Source organism: Exophiala bonariae (assembly GCF_035927105.1).
Source record: "Exophiala bonariae strain CCFEE 5792 chromosome Unknown scaffold_22, whole genome shotgun sequence".
NCBI classification, from domain to species: domain Eukaryota; kingdom Fungi; phylum Ascomycota; class Eurotiomycetes; order Chaetothyriales; family Herpotrichiellaceae; genus Exophiala; species Exophiala bonariae.
Genome location: NW_027042497.1, coordinates 316,480 through 341,076, shown reverse-complemented (window position 1 = coordinate 341,076; position 24,597 = coordinate 316,480). Strand labels below are relative to the sequence as shown.

Sequence of the window (24,597 nt, the reverse complement as noted above, 5' to 3'; positions counted from 1 at the left end):
TGACCAAAAACTGCGGTGTTTGCTAACTTGCATCGTTTTCCACATGGTACATGAACTATGAATTAGTACTCACAGACATCGCAGCTGCTCTCTCTTTTCATTCCTTTGTCTGATCGCACAATTCCGGCTCGTTTACTCCAAGTGCTTTCTTTTGTTCCATTTCTATATTGCCCCGTGCATACAAACCGGCCTACCTTGACTCTTCCTCGTTACCCAAAATCGGGTCTGGGCCGCACCGTGATGGCCATGCATTCTGGGACTAAGGCGAGTGTTCCAACTCATTGAAAGATACTAAATCGACCTAGCAGCACGACCGATATTGCAATGGCCGAAAAAGTTATTCTGAACAAGAACCGTTTTCAAGAATGAGAGGAGTAGAAAGTACGAGGAGAAAGAAGAAAGGACGAGTGAAGTCGGGATCAGCGCCTTGGCATTGGTGATAGCCGAAAGCTTAAAGCATGCTTCGTACGGCTTCCATGATTTGCGCACTCTTCAGGCCCTGTACAATGAGCGACAAAACCATACACATCTCCTACATCTTGTTATTATGGTCCCGCCCAAGAATCCAACATAAAGCCTTCCTAAAGATCGAGTGCAGCGTCATTATAAGCTCCGGAAAGCAAGGTACAGAGACATCCGTCAAGCTCAGCTAAGCACCGGGAGACCTCCAGGATGTGGCATTTTCACAGATACATCCATATATGTAACCACAAAGCCTATCTATATATGGCTTTCCCCTCTCTTCCCAATCTATTTTCTTTTCGTTCGTACTGTAATCCTTTCCCTTCCCTCTCAAATCCCGTGTGCCCTCTACAAATGCATACCCCTGTGATCCGACAGGATCAATTCAGCAATTGGTTCAGTGAAGCGCTCGTCAATACTTAAGCTCATGAGCTTGCCCATCTTGACGTTGATCGCGCTCTTGCGGTCATCCACAATACTCCAGATGCGGTCTTTGATGTCGAATTCCGTCTGGTAGTCGAGCAGCATTCGCTCGATGCGTGGTTTGTGGTCGTGCACGCCGAGTTGCGGGTCTGCGCCGAGCGAGATGGTGATTGTGGACTTCTTGTCCGAGTCTTTGGACGATGTTGATGATGTAGGCACCGACACGACCAAGGACGGTATTTGTGGGAACAACTCCACGTGTGGTCTGGATTCCTTCGTCACGTCTTTCCCGTCGACTTCGACTTTGAAACTCTTGGGTATGTCTGCAAGTGCAAGGAAGCGGAAACTCCAGGTCCTGCCCGTGACGTGTGCTGTAAGTGTTCCCTTTTTCTGATCCAACTGGATCAAGCTACCGCGTTCACCACTCTCGGGAGCTTTCTTCTCCACTTCGGTGGTGTCATCTGCAGGATCTTCAAGAACACTGCATTGTCCATCTTTGCCAACCACGACCAGCACCTCAAACCTCTCAGGGTTTTTACCTCCATTGATGGGAGCGGAATCCGCATCGAAAGGAATGACGCTGCCTTCGGAAGCCAGAACAGGAATCTCATGCAGAGGTCGATACATGTTCAGCTCCCTCTCCCCATCGTAGACCGTTCCAGTGAAGATATCCACCCAACGGCCCGAATCCGGCGGCAGCCAGACTTTTACCGCGCCCAGATTCGTCCGCTTGTCTCTCGGCGTCACAATCGGCGCAACCAGTAGATCTGCACCAAAATAGTACTGATTCGGCACTTGATACGCCTCTTCCTTGTCGGGGAAGGACCAATACATCGGCTGCACGAGCGTCTCGTCTTTTGTGGCGGCGAGCACGTTCGCAGTGTACAGGTAAGGAATGAGTCGATGCCTCAACCGCATGAATTCCTCGATGACAATCTCCGACTCCTTGCGATACTTCCACGGCTCCTTGGACGTCCATTGTGAGTTCGAGGAATGCAACCGCATGATAGGCGAGAAAACCCCAAACTGCACCCATCTGGTCACGAGTTCATCATCTCTGGTTCCACCCATGTGCCCACCGATATCGTGGCTCCACCAGCCGTAGCCGATGTTACTCGCTGTGGCTGTGAACTCGGGCTGGAACGCCAGACTCGCCCATGTGGTGATGGTATCGCCGGAGAATCCCACAGGGTAGCGATGTGATCCCGGTCCTGCATATCGTGAGAAGATCAACGGCCGCTGCGTGCCATCGCGCGCATTGTCCAGGAAATGGAAATGATTCAGTAGCCACAGCGGATCCACGCCGGGGACTTTCGTATGCGCGCCTTGCTGCCAGTCGATCCACCAGAAATCGCAAGCCACGTTTTCGATGTTGCGGTGCAGGATGGACAGGTACGCCTCCATGAATTTGGGACTTGTTGGGTCAAAGAGGATCGGGTTTTTGCGTGAGGTATCATGGCCCAGGAATTTCGCCATCTCCTCGTACGCGTCTTCGTGGTGGTGCACGCCCGAGTGCGGGTGGTCGTTCAGTGTGATCTTGAGGTTTCTGTCATGCAGGTCTTTGCCAAACTTCAACGGGTCTGGAAACAATTTGTCGTCCCACGTGTATCCGGTCCAGCCGGCGTGAGGCACACGGTCGTCTGCGACCAAATGCCAATCCATATCGATGACGGCGACGGACAGGGGGATTTTCTTCTCCTTGAACGAATCCATCAGATCAATGTACTCCTGCTGCTCGTAGCGATAGTACCGACTCCACCAGTTGCCGAGCGCCCAGCGCGGCAAAAGTGGCTGTTTCCCACTCAGGGAGTACAACGCTTTAATCGCACCCTTGTAATCATGTCCATGCGCGAAGAGATACCCATCGACACGGTCCCCAGGTAATCTCCCCGCGACAAACCCCTTCCCATCGAACAACATCGACTTACTATCATCGATAGCGGCATACCCGAACTTGGACAACACCCCGACACCAAGCGGGATCTTCCCATCCGCCTCATCCAGCGTCCTTGCCGTGCCCCCCAAATTGGCAAAATTCAACGCCTCAACGTCATCCGAATACCGCCACTGGGCGCCCCAGAGGGTGATTTTGGCGGAGAAGCTCGCAAGCAGGCCGCTGGGCGAAAATCGCTTCTTGTCGTAGCTGATGTGGAAGTGGTCGGTGATGATCTCGAGCTCGTCGTCACGCTCAATCTTCTGGAACTTGGGCGTCGGTAGGTCCCGGTTGATGGCGAACGTCGACGCCCGGTCCTCGAAGACTCCGTCGTGTGCCCATTCGTACCGGATCAGTGCGTCGCTCAGAACGGTGAACCGGTACTGCGGGCCTTGGATCACGGACTCTGGGTTCGCGACGGGGCGCGACGAGAATTGGTAGCCTTTCATCCTCCTGCTGGAGGTACTTATCTGGCGTGAGAATTGTGATAAGTAGTGGCAATTTTGGGTGATGGAGTTTCTTTGTTGTAGGAGTCGTTGATGTCGCCGAAGGTTCAACAATGGACAATAGCTCCTGAGTGGCGAGGGTGAGTGTGATGAGACAAAGGAGCGAAATGAAGCTTGTACCGAGACACAGACCACTCTGTCCGTGCGGTTCATTCAAGATTTAGGAAAATGGGAAAGCTCTGAGCTGTCTGGGTTTTGTTTCTCCCAACAATATAAATACGTCACAGACAATAAACTCGAGGCTGGGCCCAAAGAAAAATGAAAAATACACCGGGTTCTGTGTCGAAATAGGAAGAGGTACCGGTTACAGATCCTTGTATGTTAGTGCACTTGCGGAGTATTTCTCTCTCACGTTGTAAGTTGTCAAGCATGAAAAGAGCGGTGATGGTGTTATTGACTAAAATACCAGGACCGAGAGGTAGAAGTGGCGGCGTAACAGAAGCGTACCATACAAACAAAGAATTGAGACCAAGAGAGATAACATCATGATCTGTATTGTGTCATAGGCAGTGCAGGGGAGAGAGAGCTTAGACAAAGGACCCTGAACTGCTGAGACGGCCGCATTAGCTTGGTCGGTTGAATGCTCGGAGAAATAAGATCCAAGAAGATGGATTGGTTCGGTGTGGACGTGGATATGGCGATCATGGAAATCCAACAGAGGCACTGATACCGCATGTGGTAATGTAGGCGTCTGATCTATGGACAAGATATATTTATTGAGCTCGGTCTTCGAAGTAGCTGGTACATTGTTATGTGTTTCTGCCATGGTAAAAGAGGTTTGACGAGGCGGATAAGAATATTGCCAGGTGCAAGAGCATATATTGTTCTCAGTTTATTGAATTGCAGAAACTCGGTTATCCGGATATACCAAGAATGGATGTTGGACGGTCTATGCTATCCACGCCGAGGACTGGTCTCTACCGGTCTTTGACTCGTTTCCCATGAGGCAGGGAGTCTCAATTCGCGCGAATCCTTCCTTAGGAAACCGAGACGAAGAAGACCCCTCGCGAGTGGTTCGATATATTCCCTACACAACCAAGTCCAAGCCGTGTCTGTCAAGATCATTCATCCTCGAGTTTCCGTTCAACGACGAACCAAGTCGATCCAAAGAATATCATATATGTATGTGTGCGATCCCAGCTGCCCCAAATCTCGCCAGTTGCCATCGAAACCTGTCCTTCCCGACACCATGCTGTCCAGGTTGAATGAAGACGAAACGCAAAAAGAAAAGCCATCAATTCTTCGTTAGTGCGTTTCCAAGCCTCTCCAAAAATAACCACGGAGCCCTGTTAACCATTATACTAAAAGCTGTTGTACTGTTTTCGCTCCCTTAAACACCAAAGACCGCTCTGGGGAAAAAGAATCCTTCTCGTGCGGCCCACAATTGACAATCAGAAGAAACCAGGTCGTAAAATTCCTCCTCTCGTAAACCAAAGTGTATAAATATGCAAACCAACATCTCGGCCAGTTTTCTGACCGGCTCAATAGCTCGTGGCGATTGCTGATGAGCCCTTTTCTGATGTCCAATGTGTCATCTTTGTAGTTGGACTTTTCCCTTTTGGCACAGTAAAAAAGGCTGGATGCTGAAACTTTCTTCTGTGTTGTCACCATATATCTGAAGTGAGAATATCAGTCCGAGTCTGTGTCTTCTACTGCGTTCTCATCTTCCTCTTCGCTGTCATCAGTATCATTGTCGAGAATTTCATACTGGTCGATTTCTTCTACTTGAGCATCGCGGCTGCCCGTCTGTAATTTCTTGGCTTGTCCAAGAAGCTCGGTCAGTTGGCTAAATAACCCTGCAATGGGGGTTGCTTGATCAAGGAGGGATGTGCCCTTCTTGAATGGTTGTAAGATGTGACGTAGTTGCAGGGTAGTGACACAGGACTGGAAATCAGCGTTAGTGTTTGAATCAAAAACGAGGAAATTCCAGACTTACTTCGACTCGGGTCACCTGGTGCTCCAGTAGATTCATCATGAAGCCATCCGTTTGCACACCACCTTTTTCTTTCATCCTGGTAAGAAGACTCAGCTCGGGCTTTTGAAGTCCCGCAGCTCGCTCTGGATTTTCGAGACAACTGCAGAGCATTTCCAATCTCAATGCAATGTCCCAAAGTTTCCAAACCCCGTCGAGTTCCAGGTTTAGTTTACTGTCCTTACCCAGGGCACCAGGTCCAGCCTTGTCGTCATTTGAAGTGGGTGCGTCACCACCCAGTTGTACCTTGTTCTCAGCTCCAGGAGGGATTGTCAACCGTCCAGCCAAAGAATGTGGATACATTAGATAGAGATACTCGGGATTTTCAAGACCTTTCAGTTTCTTCTCACCGAGGTCCTTAACCTCGAAACCCTGACTACTCAATTGTCTGAGTTCGCGTCGTATTTGATTCGCAAGAGGATCATCGTTGACTGTATCCTCGGAACCCACAGAGTCTCGCCGATCATCATCTGCGTAGGCTTCCAAGGTTCGTTGAATTTCCGCAATGTAGTCACTACTGACGCTGATTTGTCCACCATCGGCGACGGCAGATACTCGTGCCGCTTTGTTGACCATGGGACCAAAGTAATCCATTCTCCTGGTGATGGGATCTTGCTCGCACACGGGTCTGCCAAAATGGATTCCCATCCTTACAGACAGTCCACGATAGATCCTGTTTTGATCCGCATCCAGTTTCTCTTGACAATGGACCGTCTCTAGAATCTCCTGGGGCCATGGTAGTTCGAGGAGATGACTCTGGCAACTGAAACACCAAAGCAGCGCGGAGGTGACGGTCGAGAAGGATACCATGAAAGCGTCACCTTCAGTTTTCACCTCATAACCACCAATGATTCGTAGCTGTCGTCTCATAAGTTCGTTGTGCATCATTATTGCTGATCTCATAGGCACGGGAAGAATTTCCCACAGGGCGGTCGAATTTTTGATATCGGTGAAGCAGATAGCCACCTCCCCAACAGGTGCTTCTGGTTCCTCGAGTCTTGCAAGACGAGAATCTCCAACCAAGGTTTCGCCCTTTCTCCTGGCCTTTCTGGAACTGGGAAAGATAGTCCCCTCATCGAGACCAAGTTCCTTGGCCATGGAAAGACTAGTTCCACGAAATCTATGACTGCCTCTCTTTCTCAACTCAGAGATGCCAAGAACCATGACCATTATTTTGTCTCTAGCTCCATATGCCATTGCCAGATCTCGCAATTTTTGTGCTGCCAGCATGAGATCATTCTTTTCGGCTCGAGCAACATCCACAGCCAGGTCAACTGTGACATAATCCCAGAACTCTTTGGTGGCAACCACGATAAGTTCATCCGATTCTGTCAAGGAGCAGTTGAATGTATGAGGTGCTGCGATCACGCTTGGCATGTGGCTATAGTAGCCAAAAGCGCGACTAACTTCGAGTATCTCATTGAGTTTGCCTTGCCTAGAGACATAACCTCCAGCTTCTCGAATTCTTTCACGTTCACGATGTTCCGCAGGGTCGTGTTTTCTGGTCAACTCTCGATGTTGACCATTGGACTGGATGAGGATAGCCTCGGCATCACCAACATTGGCAACGTGCAGTTCTGTCCCATTGAGATACATGACAGTCGCCACACCACCTGAAGTGAGATCATCTGGCCCCAGAATGTTTGCAACTGTTGATCCCCTATGGCCGTTAGCCAACCGGTGTTCTTTCGTGTCAAAATTGCTGCTTGCAAAATTTGCCATGTCCTTGTTCAGAGAAAGGAAGGTTCGTCGCAGTGCATCGACAGGAGTGTCTTTCGTTGCCTCTGACTTCTTAAGCTCGTCATAGAACATTGCTGGGAAGTTCTCGTGCAAGTACTTGGCCACCCTGGAGCCACCACTGGACATGGTTTGCCCATCGAACAAGCCAACAAGGATTTCTGCGTCATGTCCTCTGAAGTTTGGCTTGAGGAGATCTAGAGTTGACAGATGTTCGTTCTTGCCCAAAGTGTCCGCCATACCGTACATCAACGCGCCTACCAACGATGCCGATGTCCTTACTCGACGATCCTCATTATCATCTGGTATGGTGTTTGTCAACAAGGTGACATCCATCAAACCAAGCACTCTTAGGTACTTCAGTGTGTTGAAACTCGTCAGATCAGTATTCTGCTCACCACTCATTGAATTAAACTGTGATTGGTTCTGATGAGCTGCAGGCTTTATCTCCAATCGTTTGTTGGCAGAGAAATTTAAGTATTTGAGGTTGGTATTGCGGTTCCAGTTCCAATCGTAGGGCCAATTTGATACATTGTATTTGAGAGAGTTGCTTCCCACATCGAGAGTGGATAATTTGTGCACGTTGCAAAGTTCGGCTGGGAGCACCTGGAATCGGTTCACGTTCAAATGCAGTACCCGTAAATTACTGCTTTCCTCGAGGTCATCTGAGGGGAGTGATGTGAGTTCGTTGCCTGAGAGATATAGCTCGTTGAGTTGAGGCCATCGGCGCAAAACGCCTTGAGGAAAGTCATCAAGCTCATTATAGGACAGATTCAGTACACGGAGTTCCGGGAGTAGGACTAGCTCTCGGAACACATCGTCTTCAAGTCTGTTATCTGCTAGGTAAAGATATCGAAGCGAGCCTCCAAAGGTATTTTGGAGCCTCGCTTGAGATAGATTTGAGTCTTTTCTTGTAGCAGGAGTCATTGAATACTCAGTATTGGTCCTGGAGATTACCGATGCTTTACGAGGGCCCATCGAGGCGATCGAGTTTTTTCGAGCGCCGCTAGGTGAGCCTCCGATGCTCATCATTCCTGCAGACGCTTGACTGGGCCTTCGAGCTTGGAAGTCTTCGAGTCTACCAAGCTCCTCAAAGCTAGGTGAAGTAGATAATCCAGGAGTCGTGGCAGGAGTCAGTTCCTTTGCCTCATTTGGGGGTGGGGCAGCATTCTGCTTGGGGAAAGTTTCCAAAACATTAGAGGACACATTCAAAGTTTCCAATTTTCGGCAATACCATATCTCTGGCGGTAGGCTTTTGATGTTACATTCTCTTAGATTGAGGAACTTGAGTTCCGCTAGGTTGCCAATTGATGGAGGAACGATGTTGAGGGGATTTTTGGCCATGCTGAGGAACTCAAGCTTTGACAATCTTCCAATCTGAGAAGACATAGACGAGAGATGATTCTTATCCAAGTTGAGCTTCTGCAAATTTGGAACAAAGTCAAACAACGATTCCTTGAACTCGACTAATTTTGCCGAGGCAATGTTAAGGCTCGTCAAGGTAGGGACGGATTGCTCAAGTTCGAAGGAAGTTATTGGGCAATGGTCCAGGACAAGTACCCGTAGTTTGTGAAATGCGCCCTTGAATGCGGTAATATTATTGTGACCAACAAGTAATTGCTCGAGATTCGGAAGTTGGGTCACACTGTCGATATCGGTAATACCGTTGAAGCGCGCGTCGACCTCCTTCAAATTAATCAAGCTCTTGAAACTCTCATTAAATGGGCCTTTGAGATCGTTGTTCGTCACCCAAAGTCTCTCCAAGGTCACGAGCTGTGAGATTTTCGGCAGGGAAGAAAGCTTATTGAAACTAATGTCCAGGTCGACGAGAGATTTGAGTCCACAAATATGTTCTGGGAAGGTGGTGAAGTTGTTCGAGGACAAATTCAGACTTCGTAATTGACGGAAGTGGGCGAAGTTCGCTGGAAGTGCAGTGAGTTTGTTGTTTGACAGCTTTAAACTTCCTAAGCCCATCAGCCGATGTAGTTCTGCATGGTCCAGTTGCTCTATTCGATTGTTGGAGACATCAAGCACCGTCAGTCGGGTAGCCCAGGCCAGACTAGGAGGCAAACGCCAAGCTTCATTACCAGTGAATTTGATCTCACGAAGATTGATACAAGCGGTGATAAAGTCTTTTGGTACCCTCAAAGCGATGTTTCGGGAAAGGTTAATGGATATAATTTCCGAGGCTTTGGTGTATAGGATGATGGGAATGGTGACCAAGGACTTCCCTTGTAAATCGACATGACTGAATTTCTGCATTTTATTGAACGCAGGGTCGTTGTCAAGCCCGCTTCCATAACCAGTTTGTTTTTCATGGGAGAAGGTGAAGCGGATCAAATAACTGTTGTCTTCTCGACCAATGTCTTCAATTCGATCTTGGTCGGTGTATCCCGCAAGTTGCAGTAATTTCTTTTGCATTGCCACTGGTCTTTCTGAACCACCAAGCTGTCGCGATAATTGATGTTTGCGCATGAGTAGCTGGTAGTTATCAATTGAATCATGGAGGACGGATTTCTTCGCAAGCGAATTGAGGACCTCGCCCACAGTAGCATTGATCGACATTGATAGCGTTGCAAAAGTGCCATCGCTTCTGAAAACCCGCATGAAGTACGAGATACCATCCTCTTCCTGAATTGCAGGCAACCCGTCTTCGTTAGCTTCGGGTAAGGCATCCAGGACCTCATCTTCTTGGCCTTTGACAGCCCAGCTGTCCGGAGCGTCCCATGCAGGTGCGGCTATTTCAGATGCTGGAGTTTGAGCAATCTTACCTCCCACATAAATTCCGGGGTCTGCAGGTGTTTTGGGCATTTGAGGTTGAGCAATGATGTCTGACATATCATCGAAGTTTGTGTCAAGGTTGAAAACACCGGCTTGCATTGGTGCTTGTTGCGCAGTATTTTTCCTTTCTAACGGTTCTGGGGGAAGGGTCGGGTTACGTTGTCTTCCATGACGTCCAAATCGACTAGATTTAGTTGAGGTTGCTGTATATGTGCGGTCCATCTTTGGTGAATGATCCGAGGCTTTGATGGTGGATGCACTGTCCACCGAGGCAACACTGGTCTCCCGATCTCGCTTGCTTTCTGCAGTGTCAGATGCGGTTGTGCGGAATGACTGGGTTCTGACTTTGGTCAGCTGCTCCGTTGGGCGGGGAGGCTCAATGTTCGTACGCAGAGGTTCCGGCTGAGGCGGGGGAGGCTTGTCCTTATGATGACGGTGCTTGAGTTTGGAAAAGATGGAACGCTTCTCTGTAGGCGCAGAGGATTCTTTGCGAGAGCCGGAACCAGCGCCATTATGAGGGCCCGGACTGGAATTACGTGGCAGAGCTGTAGTAGAACTCATGGGAGTACCGTTTTGGGGAGTCCCTCGGAAGTGCCCTAGATTGCTTGTTGATGATTCTCGACTGGTGGAAGGACGTTTGGGAACTGTAGCTGTGGCTTGTAGGCCTTTGGGAGGATCCTCCTTGCTTCTGGTATGGCGATGCAAGAGGCCTCGGCGGTGGGAGGTTGTGCCAGCGGTCTGAGTTGGGGCAATTGATTCATTGGGAGGGGGCTGCCGTATTGGAGCAGAACCGAAATTCGAGACATCTTCAAAATTCTGATATGCCCACGGGGTGACCTCACTTGATGGAGGGGGGGCAGGAGTCTTGGGTCGTTCCTCAGCGGTATTTTGAGTCTGTACAGAGTTGCTCCGTTGGCTGGGCTTCTCAGCTGCTAGGTTCGGTTGAACCTGGTCGGGCAGATTTGAGGTCGAGCCTTTGCGTGAATCGGTAGGGTCTTCGCCAAAGAAACCCTTCAGACTCTTATGGAAGCGACCATTGACCGCGCTACCTCTTGAACCGGTACTGCTGATCGTGGTGGCACTTGCAATGGAAGGGCGACGAGCTCCTGCATCAAAGTCAGGTGAGTCGGAGAGATTTGTCCTGGCAGTGTCGGGTCGCATCTGGGATTGAGCCTCACGAGGAGCTGCGTCGTTGAAATATGATTGATTGAATGGTCGTGTTCCTATGATCTGCGCTTGGGGGTCTCGCTCCCAGGGAGCAATTTCCTCATCGTTTGGAGGCCTGGTATCCCATGGTGCTATCTCAGAGCCAACGTTCCGTGGCTGCGAAGGTGGCTGTGGCTGCTGGCGCGTGGGAGGATTCGGTGGTGAGCCAAAGATGGCCATGACTAACGTCGGCCTCTGAATTGATTGATAGGGAAGGGAGGAAGTCTCGCAGGGGTTTGACAGGAAGAGGACGAAAGGGCGAGATGAGAGAAGGGCGAGCGAACCTAGTCGAATTCATGTCAATTAAGAAACACCTCTAACGGGGACTGTCAAAGTGATGGTGGTAATTAAGTTGAGGTCAAACGACGAGGGCCGACGAAAGCGAGGAGGGGATGATTCTGACAAGGGGGTGAAAAGTGTTGCGAAGAGCAGGAAGAGTGGTACCTTCTCCTACTATGATGTGATATTTCGGTATCCTATCTCAGACCATGTTCGAGGGTTGTGGAGAAGGGGATCGCGTCTGGCGCAGAACCATTCAATGACCATGCTCAACCGCGTCGCCTTGGCTGAAGTATATCGAAGGACCCAAGTGAGATGCAGTTGGGAGGAAGAGGGTATTCAGATGGGACTGTGAACGGTACGCAAGTGCACGACTAGTCAGGCATATCGTTGGTGGTCGAGATAGAGGTGAGTGAAGCTGCAGGGTATTGCCAGTGTCGATCCGGCGGAGGTAGTGGCCAAATGCTCTCGGCAACTAAGTTCGGAGCAGAGGCGAGAGGGGTGCTGACGGTACGGTGAAGGCGGTCAGGATCTCGGGGAGGTGTCGAGGTCAAGGACCAAAACTCGAGACAGTGACAACGAGGTGGGTGGTGAAGCAAGAGTGTGTTGGACGTGGTGTGAAAGCTGGAGATGAGTGAGTGCGTCGTAGTGAGTGGTGAGTGGTGACAGGCCTGGAGTGGATTGGATAGGACTGCCAGTTCGGACGGATTGAAGCAAGGCGAGGCGAGGCGTTGTTGGTGGACAAGACGATAGTTTGAGTGTGGATGACGGATAGCGGATGAATGGTGGAGGGTGGAGGACTGGTGATGGATGCAAAATGAGAGGTGAGTGGACACTGGACACCAAACCGTGCTTAAGCATCAGTGCCAAAGCCTGAAGGCTGAAGCCTGGAGCCTGAAGAGTGGGAGACTTACGGGCAATTTAGTGGAGGTGGAGTGGTGGGCATAGTGGCGGTCGGACCCTAAGGATGCCGTCGAGGGGTTCGGATTTGATGAAGCCCTGGTAAAGAGAGCACCACCTGGCACTGGCAGATCAGGTACCTAAGTACAAGTCGTTGATGATGCTTAGACTTGCGGGGTGCTATCTGCGTAAAGGAGTTGTGAGTCGCGATTTCCTCAAAAGCATCACACCATTTGCACCTGCCATTGTGGGACACTGCTGGCCTTGGTGTTGCTCGTTCTCTAGGTATTTACCACCTACATGCACTGAGCTCAACCACATCTCAGATGCATATCCATGCCTATCCATGCCTATCAACCTCTGGCAATAACCTACAGTACCTAGATACCTAGGTACATATAAAAAAGAATCACCATCACAACTTCCCCGCTCTCAGCCGCCCCCTCTTCCTTTCCGTGGTTTTGCAGTAGGCTGAGCATCATGGCTCCCTCCAATCCTCTGATGTCTGTCTGCCTTGCCAGTGTCACATTAAAATACTTGACAGCATTAAACCAACTGCCCACCCAGTAATCGATCACGACCACCTGCACTGTTATGCAACCACGGATACTTCCGCCTTGGAGATCCCCCGACTTTTCCAACTCCGCGTCAGTCATCGCCCTTTCAGGATCATCCAACCGACGCATACTAAATTCCACGAACCATGCATCTCGTGATGCCCTCGTCGTCTTTGACTGGTGAGTTCACTTGATGACCTATTGGTCGTGAGCCGTGTGTTTCCAGCTGCTGTTCTTCTAAGGTTGAGAGATGACGCACGGACTCCGTTCAGTGATGATCTTGATCTTGCTTCTCGCAGCTGACAGCCAGATCCGTGAAGGTGTCAAGGTTGTTTGTTGTCTATATATACTTATATGAGTTATAGATGATAGTCGTTATTCAAAAATTAAATTCAAGTAAAGGAGCTAGATTGGATTGAAACAGTGTCTTGTCGCCATCCGACTCACTAATGCCACTCCTAGCTCGAGAATCTCCCAGCATAGCACACGGGAATGCCAATTTTAGCATCACACTGAAGATACCCCCAGTGACTTCTTCGAGTCGCCCTTGAACCACAATACGTCCTTTCCAGACCCAGTCATCATTTCCGCCGCCGGCACGCCCTCCGAGTTCGGTCGCGTCGTGCTGTTGTGAGTCTTGTCCGATGTATTCGCGGTTGATGCCCCAGAACTCGAGCTGGCATTCGTGCTGCTGCCGTTATTAAGAAACAGGTTCTTCCATTTCTCCTTGTTGATGTTCACGAACCCACTGCTCTTTTTCTTCGAGCCGCGCTTCTGCTTGCGTTCACCTTCGAATTGTCCCGCCGCTGCGAAGTCTGGGTTGACCATCGATCGTCCTCCAGGGCCTGGTGGTGCTGGTGCCTGTTCTGGCGGGCCTAGCGAGCGTGTCGAACGGTGAGACCAGCGTTGTGCAGAATTGGAGGATGCTGAGGATGATCGATTGCTGTCGTGGATCGGTGATCCGGGAGGGGTGTTAGACATGGTCTCAATAATGTCCGCCACAACATCCATTCTCAGTTTAGATGGGCCAGGACTTTCCCGCGCTTTCATACCCGCAGGGCTCGACGTCGCCACTGGCACCATCTTGCCGTTCTTCTTTGTTAGTTCCAATTTCAGTGGCCTGATCGGCTCCTGGTTCCGCCGATCTCCAAAATCCTTGGGTTTCATTCCGGGTTTGATTGTTCGTTCAGTCGGCAATTTGAAGAACTCAACAAGCTGCCCAGTCTTGCTTGGAGGGACTATCTGATTCACATTGCTCGAGGACTCAGCCGGCCGGGGTGGCAGTTTAAAAGAATCGTTGAATTGACCAGTACTCGCCCGAGCGTTGCCCTTTTCTGAGCCGTTGGACAATGCGTTTGGTCGGGGAGGTAGCTTGAAAGAGTCATTGAATTGACCAGTGCTCGCTCGAGGGATTTTCTTATCATCACTAGACGATGCAAAAGGTCGTGGAGGTAGCTTAAAAGACGTATCGAATTGACCAGTACTGGCGCGAACGGTTTCCTTACCCAGACTGCTGGATGATGCCATAGGTCTGGGAGGCAGCTTGAAAAAGTCGTCGAGCTGACGAATGCTAGCTCGCGGGATTTCTTTGTCTGGGTTGCTGGACGATGCAAGCTGCCGTGGAGGTAGCCTGAATGATAGATCTGGTGCTTCCAATTCCACCGGGCCGAAGTCTTGATTCGATTGCTTTGGCGTCGGTACTGTGGCTTCAAGTTCTGCAAAGAATTGTTCCTTGGGGCGATCACTTTCGCTTATGTGGATGATGATATCTACTTGCTCGTCCTGTACAGGTGCCTGCCGCGTCACAGCAGTCTCGGTCACAGCAGCCTCAGGTGGAGGTGGAGGTGCACTCGTAGGCACCTCTGGAACCTGTTCTAGGTTTCTAGATGACTCTTCTTGTTGGGGAGAGATGACTTCCTGGGAGCTCTGATGCCGCATTCCGAGTTGACTTGCTACAGCCTTTTGTGTGAGCTCCGCCTTCTTGGCTTCTGCTGCCGAGAATGTCTCTTCTTCCGCAGAAGCAGGAATCAATGCGACCGTGATTTCCGAGTCTTCAACTAGAATCCTAGGTTCCGATACCGATGCCGATCGCAATGTATCCGTCTCACCCATTGCAGGGCCAGGCTCTCCGATGCTCGAAGGCGTTGCAATGCTCGATGGTGCAGAAGGTTTACCTGAATCTGAGGTCTGCAAGGGTTCATGTGGTGATAAAGGTACTGGTAGCTCTGTAGGCGGCGTTGCCATGGCCATGACCGCAGGATGTGAGGTAAATGCTGGATTGGGGATTGAGGAGCTCCGGGTCCTAGTCCCAGGCTCAATGATTGATGCACGGACCGATCCTCGAGCTGCTGCTGGTAGAATTGGACTCGAAACTAACCCGTGCTGGTTCTGCGATTGAGCCTTGCCAAACGTTGGAGTATTCTCACTGGTTCCAAAGTAATCTGCTTGGGCTTCCAACATATAAGAAGGCGACGTGATAACAGCACTTAGAGGTGTTCCTTTGCTAGCCGTGTTTGCTTGTGGTGTCAATAGCATTTGTGAAGTTCCAGGTGATTTCAGTAGTTCTCCGAGTGCCCTCGGAAAGTAGACACTGGATATACGGTGTTCTGATTTGTCCTTCACCGCGAGTCCCAATGTCATGCTCATACGATTCTTGACTGACACCGGCGCCTGTCGTAACACTTCCTCTGGTACATCAGCAGGCAACTCGATCGGGTGTTCGCCATCTGGGTGGATCAACAGCCCACCAGTCATCTGAGTCTGATCCGCTGATGGGTGTGATCGAGATTGATCCAAGGCCTTCGCTTGGTAGGAAATGGATTGGTATGTCATGTCTGTGCTGGCATTCCGCTTCGACTCGGGAGACTGACCGCTAGATAATCCCTGACTGGATTTGTTACCGCTTCCTGGTCTGCTGGAAAAGGTGGTGGCATTTGTGCTCCGAGACGATGTTCTAGTGGATTTCACTTGACCAGGCTCAGTGGGCAGGGGTTTGTGGTCCACCACTGAACCTGACTGTGACAGCATGACAGATCTGTGAGATGTTGATTGTTTTGAGCGTTGTTGTCTTGCCTATTAATTGTTAGCACTCGACGATCACCGGTATCACAGAGACTCACGATAATGTTTCGGCTGACCGCAGCGGCTCTTCGCTGCATCTCAGCCACAACCTCGCCCAACTTTTTCAAAGTGCCTGCCAGTTTATTTCCTTCTAGATGGAGTTCTAGGAAAGCACGACGCCACCCTTCGGCATTCCCCAGCATCGCTACTAGCACTGCTTCGTGTTCGGGACTTTGCCTTTGCCACGTCGTCTGCAATTTGGCCAAGTATTTCTCCAGTGTATTTGTTGCATCGAATCCTTTCTGGACATCTTTCAATGCATCTTTTGCCGACCGTTTTGTTCGGGTGATCACGTGGTCTATCTTTTCATTGCCGTCCAGAATTGATGCTCGAAATGTACGATCCTCCAACATGCGGTCGAAGACTTCACCATGGGCTAGTGGGAGTTTGAGGCAACGCAGCCTTTCGTGGATGTCGCTCTGCGCAAGTTCAAGGTCTTCGGTAGTTCGCTCGAGGAAACCGTCGATATCATCCACGTGGCTTTGCAGTATCCGCATCACCTCCTCTTCTGATAAGGCCATGTTTTCTGCTAATAGGTGCATTCCAAAGGACATCTGAGCGATCAGCTTCCAGAGAGGGTGGTATTTTTCGCCGGGTTTCTGCTTCCATCTTCCTGCGATTACCCGGTCGTAGGTTGGTGCTTCGAGAAGCATGGTGCGTCGGGTCATTGCATCGAGGGGGACATCTTGATCTAACAGATCGTTTAGTGACTCCAACATAGACTCTTCAAAGGGCTTTTGTAGTTGTGGCACGGGATGGACTGGTGCCCTGACCAGTGTCTGTCCTGCATTGCTTCCCTTGCTCCCGTGGGTCGATGTGGCAGTCGTCCTGCCAGATTGTGCACTCATGATGGGATAAAAAGATGAAGACCACTAGATGGCTTGAGCCCAGGGTTCAGCGCAAATGGACCTTCTCATGACCTGCCTTGCCTCCAGGTATGCTGATCTCCATCTAAATTATTGACCATGTCCAATTCACGTCGCTTGTTGTTCCCAGGTTCCAAGTTCTCGGATACGGAGGGACCGATGCGATGCGTGTGTAAAGTGAAACGGTTCCCGTGCGATTCTCGTTCCTCAGGAGTTCGACCCCGCGGGAGGCAGTTATTTGGCAGCACAAGCAGCCGTTGATAGGTGGTGATGGCACGAAAAGGCAATGCTTATCGCTGGTCCAAGCGTGACAGAGGCTCGCGGTTGAAGAGTGTGAATGGGGTCGTTGTGGATGAGTTCGAATCAACTGTGCAGATGAGTGATGAACTTAACAAAGGCAACGAGTCTGGGAGAGGGTTAGATGGTAAACCAAAATTTAATCAAGTGAAGTTCCGCGATATGATCGGCAGAAGCAGGAGTGAAAGCCAACGGGCAGATGAATACTCGGTAGAGTGATGGCTGCTCTCCCTCTCTCTGATGAAGTTGGCCCCCAGTAGTGGACATCGATCAGTGATTTCACATACGGATGTCAGTGCACAAGAAGCATGAGCGAGCCGGCAGTACGAGTCCTCGCAGTGCCTGGTCAGCATGGGTACGCGGAAATGGACCTGTAGATCCATCAAGCCACGAGCAGGAGCATCCAGGCAGGGATTGCACCGTCGGCATAGCACAAGCCATTTCAGCCATCTGGATGCCTTGTTTCAACATTTTTGGCCTGCGGGTTGGCGGACATGGTCTTGCCATGCAAGTCTCACCGATCAGAGCCCGCAAAGGGGGAAGCTTGAGATGAAGTGCTCGCTTTTAACTGGGGCGGGGCGTGATGGTGAAACTCTGGCTGCATGGAGTATGGTGTGCGTGGGTGGGCAAGCCAAGTCGTAGATTTAAATGTACCGCTGCAGGGGCTGTTATTTCCCCGATCAAGCGATCCAGTCTTTGTTCAACCTCAGAGGCACTTGGGCACTTAACGGTATAAGCCTGGCCCGCCTGGACGACGGCTTATCCACTACGGACACTTTAGGCCTACAGGACCTCTAGATACCTAACTAAAAGGCTTAGGCATAGGGAGCACCCGGAGAAGTACGACTCCTCGTACGAAGAGTCCAGTCAGCATCGTGGCCTCTACAGGGTATCTATAGTCAGAGGGCGCGATATTATGTGAATGGCACCTTCAGTCGTGCTATAAATACTGTGCAAGAATCAGAGTAACAAGCGTTGATCACCTCTCATCGTGAGGACTCGTACCACGTACCTGGGGATTGACATTCCAAAGACCGAGGGTTCAAGTAACTTTGAAAGGGAACAAGTACCTACCTAACAAACGGGGAATCGGTTAACCCTCCCTGCCTTTGGCACCAAGCCACTTGAACGCCCACTAACGCCCCTCTCCGCTTATAAACCCCTAACCACGTACACAAAAATCTTCAAGCCGAAGACCGATCAGTCAATTTCACTGAGCAAATACAGTCAACCAAATAGAGACGAGTTGAGGAGTATCGGTCGATTATTCCTTCCCATTCCCCATTATTATTGATCAAAGAATCACGGCCAAACACGTGACCATTTACCGGCCTCACTATTTTCCAGCGGAGATACGTTCTTCCAGTCAAGTCGTCGGCGAGCCACCACAGAGATATATCGGTCTTCATAGTCCGACTTTGGGAAGTAACCAATTTATCCAGCTTGTGTTAGGCCACAATCAGCATCATGTCGTTGACTGAATTCCCCCTAGCGTCACGCGATGAGCTGTTGAAGGTGTACGGCAATTCTTCCCTGCAGGACTTGCCCGTACCATCGGCAATCATTGATGTGGCCAAGATCAAGGAAAATTGTCAGGCTATGCTCAATGCCGTCCAGCAACTCGATGTCAGCTTTCGTGCACATATCAAGACTCACAAGACTACCGAGATGACCAAGTTGCAAGTTGGTGAGAATTGCGAAGATGTGAGACTGGTTGTTTCTACCATCATCGAGGCCGAGCATGTGGTACCTCTGCTACTAGAATACCAGGGTCGTGGCGCAAAGGTGAATGTTCTTTATGCGATGCCTCTAGGCCCCTCTCAAGTCACTCGTTTAGCATCAGTTGGTCGTCGCCTGGGGCCGGGCGCGGTCAGTGTCATGATTGATCATATCGAGCAATTCAAGTCCTTGAAAGAGTACCACCAACAGGCCGGATTTCCCGCATGTGTCTTTCTGAAAACGGATTGTGGTTATCACAGAGCCGGGCTTACTCCAGAGTCGAAAGAAATGGTTGGTCTCGTTCAAGCAGCCAGCGACGGTGAAAAGGAAGGTTTCTTGACATTGTTGGGATTCTACTCACACAACAGCTTGTCGTATGGGAGTTCTTCACCCGACGACGCGATGGACATGCTTAAAGTGGAGATTGAAGTTTGCCATCAAGCGTCGAAACACTTCCTGGCAGATCGACAAGTCCCATTAGTGCTTTCGGTGGGAGCGTCCCCAACGGCATTGTCGCTACAGAATATTCTTCCTGCAAACTCGTCCACGACAGCGTCCGCCAAATTGCTAAAGGAGAGCCTGCAGCTAGCCAAAACCAATTTGGAGTTGGAGATACACGCAGGGGTATACCCTACATTCGATATTCAACAAGTCGCAGCCAGCAGTCGACATATGGATAAAGACCCTCACGAGGCCATTGCAGTGTCAATTCTAACAGAGGTTTGTTCTCTCTATCCGTCTCGAACAGAGCAACCAGAAGCCCTCGTCTCCGCGGGAGGTCTTGCTCTGGCCCGGGAACCTTGCAAGGATTATCCCGGGTGGGGAGTAATAAGTCCTTGGAACATGTCATCTGAATACAGCATCAAACCAGAGGACCGTATCATTGTCAATCGCATTTCTCAGGAACATGGTATTCTAGCTTGGGAGAAGAACGGTCCGACCAGACCACAGCTACCACTCGAGTACGGTCAGAAGCTGCGAATCTGGCCCAATCACGCGTGTATTACTCTAGCACAATTTGGATGGTATTTGATCGTGGACTCTACCACTGACACACCTGACAAGGTGATTGACGTTTGGGTCAGGTGGCGTGGATGGTAGGCCCGGCTGGTCACAACAATGCACGATGGGCCATATACGAGTAGGTACAAAAAGCTTTTCAAAACAACCAGGATCCCTGTCATTCCCCGAGCCATTCAATGCGTTGTGTATCGTGGCGGAACTTACATCCACCTTGTGTTGGGTGATGAAAAGTCGAAAAATCGCCCATCCAGGAAATTCGACGTCCTCTTTTTGGCAATCCTCTCTGCGATCGAAGATTCCTCTTGATCACGGAGCCCCTACCCATACAAAATTCTAAATCGTGCGGGGTGAGTGCCTATCGGACAATTTGTAGATGAAGGACGGCCCGGAATGAGTGGAGGCAAGTGACTTCGGGATGGGATGAAGATGGGGAGATCAGAAGCAAAGACATTTATGCTCGATATGATCTGCAGTGCACTGGTCAACTTGCTGTTGATCCCCTCAATTCGAGGCCCTTGTAGACTCGGTACAACCCCTGTCAGCAAGCCGTTTCTTATCCCATTGGTCGACCTGCCACCACCTTCGTGAGGTGGCAATGATTCGTTCATGAGATGGCCAGTACCTAGTACCAGACGATGGGCTCTCTTGGCCTACATCCATCATCGAAGCTCCCCGCTCAGTAATGTCAAGGGGGAGAGAGCCGCGCATCAAGGCCATCAAACCACAGCCCGTCCATATCGTGAGGACAGTAGATGGTCAATAGCATGTGACGCGGCCAGATTGGTCGATACAATCCAGTGTTCACCTGATAACAATCTTGGGAGAGTTCTACCGTCGATTGAGGTCATACATTACTAAGGCACCTTAACTAGAATCACACGAGAACTCTACACTTGCTGATTCCCGATAGTCAATTTCAACGGCCCGAGTCAGATATCTTGAGGTGGTAGTTGTTTGATTGGGCCTCTCTCTATACGAGTACGAGCACTTCCTCGGGTTGTCGACAGCTGCTACATCGTATCCTGGTCTTTGATGATCGTGGTGTTCGTCCTCGGCATCCGAGATCGTGATTGGCTGGGCACGTGATCGGAAGCAAACCTGCCGAAAACTCCTGGCACGACGCCACGCCAAGCCATGCGCCACGTTCTTGCGCGACTCAGCCTCATCGTCATTTGATTGTCGTTCCACTGATGAATCGATGACTGCTGAACCCCGCAGCACCAGCTCCCATTCTGTAGGAGCTGAGGGAGGCTGTGAGGCCTTACAAAGTCGCATACCACGCAAGGAGTGGATGTAATCAATTTTCGCGACTATTAGTCTAGGCAGAGCCACACTCTCCTTCAACGCATTCTCGTTCAGCTCTCGGCATCGTCACAAAACGGATCTCCGTATTGTTAGATAGGTACCCAAGACTGCCCCTCAATACCTACCTATTCGTGTTCATATCTTCTGCCTGCGTCTTACTCATACTCTTCCTTTTCTTCAACATCAGTAACCTCCGTCTATTCTTACCGTGATTAATCCCACTCTCCTATCTACCCTCTAACTGCTCATACTGCAAGGCATGTCATACGGCGGTCCCCCTCAGCAACCTCCCTACGGAGGTGGCTATCCGCCACCAAATCAGGGTGGTTACGGCCAGCAGTACCCTCAGCAACAGGGCAATTGGGGTCCTCCACCTCCTCAGCAGCACGGTAACTGGGGCGCTCCTCCAGGAGGTCCCCCGCCTCAACAAGGAGGATGGGGTCCTCCACCAGGTCCGCCACAACAGGGTGGATGGGGTCCTCCGCCAGGTGGTCCGCCACCACAGCAAGGCGGATGGGGGCCTCCTCCGGGTGCTCCTCCCCAATGGCAACAAGGACCGCCTCAACAGCAAGGTGGCTATCCTCCTCCGCAGCAGGGTGGGTATGGCCCGCCCGCGCAACCATCCCCAGGCTATGACCCGCGCGCTGTGGCACAAGGAGACGCTTCAAGAGACGCAGATGCTTTGCGGGCTGCGATGAAAGGTTTTGGTACTGATGAGAAGGCTCTCATCCGAATCCTATCCAAGCCAGATCCTCTCCAGATCGCCCTCCTCCGAAATACCTACAACACGCGACTGCGCCGCAATCTAGAGGCAGACATAAAGTCGGAAACGTCAAAATACTTCTGCGACGGGCTCGTCGCAATTGTACAAGGTCCATTAGGTCACGATGTCCATGAAGTAAACCGCTCTATCAAGGGTATTGGAACTAAAGAGTCGGTGCTCAATGATGTTCTTATCGGTCGCTCCAATGCCGACATGCGCGCCATTAAGCAAGCATATCAAGAAACATTTCGCAAATCTCTCGAGTCAGAAGTCAAGGGCGATTTGTCCATGAAGACCGAACAACTCTTCGGCCTCATCATGGCCGCCACTCGCGCCGAAGAATCTGCACCCATCGACCACAACCAAATCGATCGAGACGTGCAAGACCTCCATCGCGCCATGGACGCCCGAATTGGCACTGACCAAATCACCGTCTGCAGCATCCTCTCCCAGCGAAGTGACGGTCAAGTCCGCGCAATTGCTCACCACTGGAAGCAGAAGTACCACAGTGACATGGAAAAAGTTGTCGACTCCGAATTCTCCGGCCACATGAAAGACGCCCTACTTTTGATGGTCAGACGGGCTACTGACCGCGCCATGTCAGATGCACTCCAGCTCGAAGAAGCCATGGCTGGCATGGGCACCAAAGATAATTTACTCGTGGCAAGAATTGTCAGACTGCACTGGAACAGACAGCACATGGACCAGGTCAAGAGGGCTTACCAGCATAGGTTCAAGAAGGACCTGATCCAGAGAGTCAAGGGTGAAATTTCTGGTGATTATGAAAACTTGATGGTTGCTTGCTTGACTTGATGATCCCGTTCTGATGGTCATTGAGTTCTTGAGGATCCGCGGTCGATTACTACGATCTCCTTACGTTCTGGTCAAGACTCGCTATACAAAAACGACTGCAATCCTGCGGCTCTCGATCACAAGGCCGTCAGGATGATGTTGTGACAACGGGAGGTTTTCCGTGTGACTTGCCCCTTATGGGCTCTGTCAGTGTATCTCAGTTATGTTATCAGGAAATCCCAACCAGAATTCTTATTCTTGCATTTATATGTACCATTATAGGTACTGTGCGGGTCATCGCACTCTTGGTCATTTAATTGGTTCTCGCAATGCCTGACGGCAAAACAGCAGAAGAATCTCCCTGTTGCGTGGGCCACGACTCTTGGTAAATGACTACGTCTTCAAATAAACACATTCTCCCTTTGAATGCACTTCTCGCTTTATCGAGAAACCTCGACATACCACTGGCTTCTCCCACACACCTGGCTCATCTGGCATTGGCCAACTCTCGTGTTTCTGAAGCTACAGACCATGCAGAATATGCGGACAAAGAAATCGCAGAATTGAGTTTCATTTCATCATGGATTAAAGGATACTACAAACATTCAACCCACACGGGCCGACTCGTACACTACACTGCGCGGACTGCACACGCTGAGCCCAACATCTGCAACAACCCAAGCCTACTCGGCGGGCTCATCCTCATGGAACACCAGCGTGCGGACCTCAATACTCTCGCGCGAGTAATCATCCACATGAGCGGGATTACTGAACGCGGTGTGAGGGATGCGTCTGGCGCGCCCGTCGAGCTTCGAGTCGAAGCACTTGATCAGCGTGACCTCGTCGGGCTCCTGTCCGTACAGGAAGTACCACTTGTGCTCGGGGTTGGGCCGCACCGTCAGGGTCTCGCCCTTGCGGTTCGGGTAGATGAGGCCGACGGGCACGAGGTCCGAGTCCGGCACTGAGTCTGCGTCGGCCACGGCGAGCGGGTCCTTCAGGATCTTCTTGATCGGCCGCCACACGTTGATGATCTGGTAGCGCGTCTGCAGGAGCCGGTCGGCTTCCTCGGGGAGGTGGTGTGGCACGCGCGATTTCGACGCGCTGTAGCTCTGGTCAATGTGCACGCGGTTCACGGGCCCGCGGAGGTTGATGGCCGCGTTGGGGTCGGCGTTGCGTTGATCTTTGGGCGCGCGTCGGACGGTGTGGTCGAAGATGAAGATGCGAGAGGCCCCAGTTCTGAATGGTGTTAGTGTCGACTTTGCTGGTGGACGGTGGTCCTGGTGTCCAAGAAGGGGGTTTCGACTTACGCGTCCTTTAGCAGCTGCTCAACCTCCGGGTAGTATTGTGCCTTGATCTGTTCATCGTCGATGAAGTCCTTTTCCACACTCGAGTGCTTGTAGATCTGGAAGCCTTGGCCATCGAGGGTATACTTGTCCTCTTCGCCTCGAATGTCATGGATGGTCACGTCAAAGGGCTGAACAGGTCGTTCATATGTCTCTGGCCTGCCCACATAGGTTGGTGCTGGCGGACTTCCATCAGCGGCTTCTTTATAATAGTTCAACGACGTCTGAACATGGTGTTTCTCAGGTTGAGTGGTCTTGGTCTCCTGGACTTGAGTCACGAGGGGCTCGAACGACGTCGAGTGTCCTCCGGGTTGTTGGACTGCTGCTGATGCCATTGTGGATCTGGATGTATATTGCTTGACTTCGACGACCGTTGCGTTGCTGCAGTATCATACTAACCTCTGGACAATGACGATGGGGAATGGACTATTTATGACATGGACTATACCGGATTCTGATTTGTCAGGTAGCACGCCATTCGTGAGACCATCCGCGCCATGTCCATATACTGTGTGGGGAAGGTTTGTGATTGTGTCGTATAAGACGTTACCGAGGCCAATGGGATATCGTCTATTCCAATTGCGTGCCCTGTCCGAAGTATGTCTGGTTCACG

General features: G+C 50.8%; 6 protein-coding genes across 6 annotated transcripts; 2 read left to right on the top strand and 4 right to left on the bottom strand.

Annotated features, from left to right (window-relative positions):
• Positions 1-810: 810 nt before the first annotated feature.
• Positions 811-3,267, bottom strand: LTR84_005940 (uncharacterized protein; the record flags this gene model as incomplete). Its single annotated transcript, XM_064849504.1, has 1 exon — positions 811-3,267. The coding sequence occupies one exon, from the start codon at positions 3,265-3,267 to the stop codon at positions 811-813; it is 2,457 nt and encodes an 818-aa protein (XP_064703728.1).
• A 1,686-nt stretch (positions 3,268-4,953) lies between these two features.
• Positions 4,954-11,200, bottom strand: LTR84_005939 (uncharacterized protein; the record flags this gene model as incomplete). The annotated part of the gene is made up of 2 exons (XM_064849503.1): positions 4,954-5,208; positions 5,261-11,200. The coding sequence occupies 2 exons, from the start codon at positions 11,198-11,200 to the stop codon at positions 4,954-4,956; spliced, it is 6,195 nt and encodes a 2,064-aa protein (XP_064703727.1).
• Positions 11,201-13,263: 2,063 nt separating this feature from the next.
• LTR84_005938 (uncharacterized protein) lies at positions 13,264-16,724 on the bottom strand (the record flags this gene model as incomplete). The annotated part of the gene is made up of 2 exons (XM_064849502.1): positions 13,264-15,828; positions 15,876-16,724. 2 exons carry the CDS (start codon positions 16,722-16,724, stop codon positions 13,264-13,266), a joined length of 3,414 nt encoding a protein of 1,137 aa, XP_064703726.1.
• A 1,782-nt stretch (positions 16,725-18,506) lies between these two features.
• Positions 18,507-19,859, top strand: LTR84_005937 (uncharacterized protein; the record flags this gene model as incomplete). The annotated part of the gene is made up of 1 exon (XM_064849501.1): positions 18,507-19,859. The coding sequence occupies one exon, from the start codon at positions 18,507-18,509 to the stop codon at positions 19,857-19,859; it is 1,353 nt and encodes a 450-aa protein (XP_064703725.1).
• Positions 19,860-21,345: 1,486 nt separating this feature from the next.
• On the top strand, positions 21,346-22,662 carry LTR84_005936 (uncharacterized protein; the record flags this gene model as incomplete). Its single annotated transcript, XM_064849500.1, has 1 exon — positions 21,346-22,662. One exon carries the CDS (start codon positions 21,346-21,348, stop codon positions 22,660-22,662), a length of 1,317 nt encoding a protein of 438 aa, XP_064703724.1.
• A 662-nt stretch (positions 22,663-23,324) lies between these two features.
• Positions 23,325-24,319, bottom strand: LTR84_005935 (uncharacterized protein; the record flags this gene model as incomplete). Its single annotated transcript, XM_064849499.1, has 2 exons — positions 23,325-23,877; positions 23,949-24,319. 2 exons carry the CDS (start codon positions 24,317-24,319, stop codon positions 23,325-23,327), a joined length of 924 nt encoding a protein of 307 aa, XP_064703723.1.
• Between the last annotated feature and the right edge of the window lie 278 nt (positions 24,320-24,597).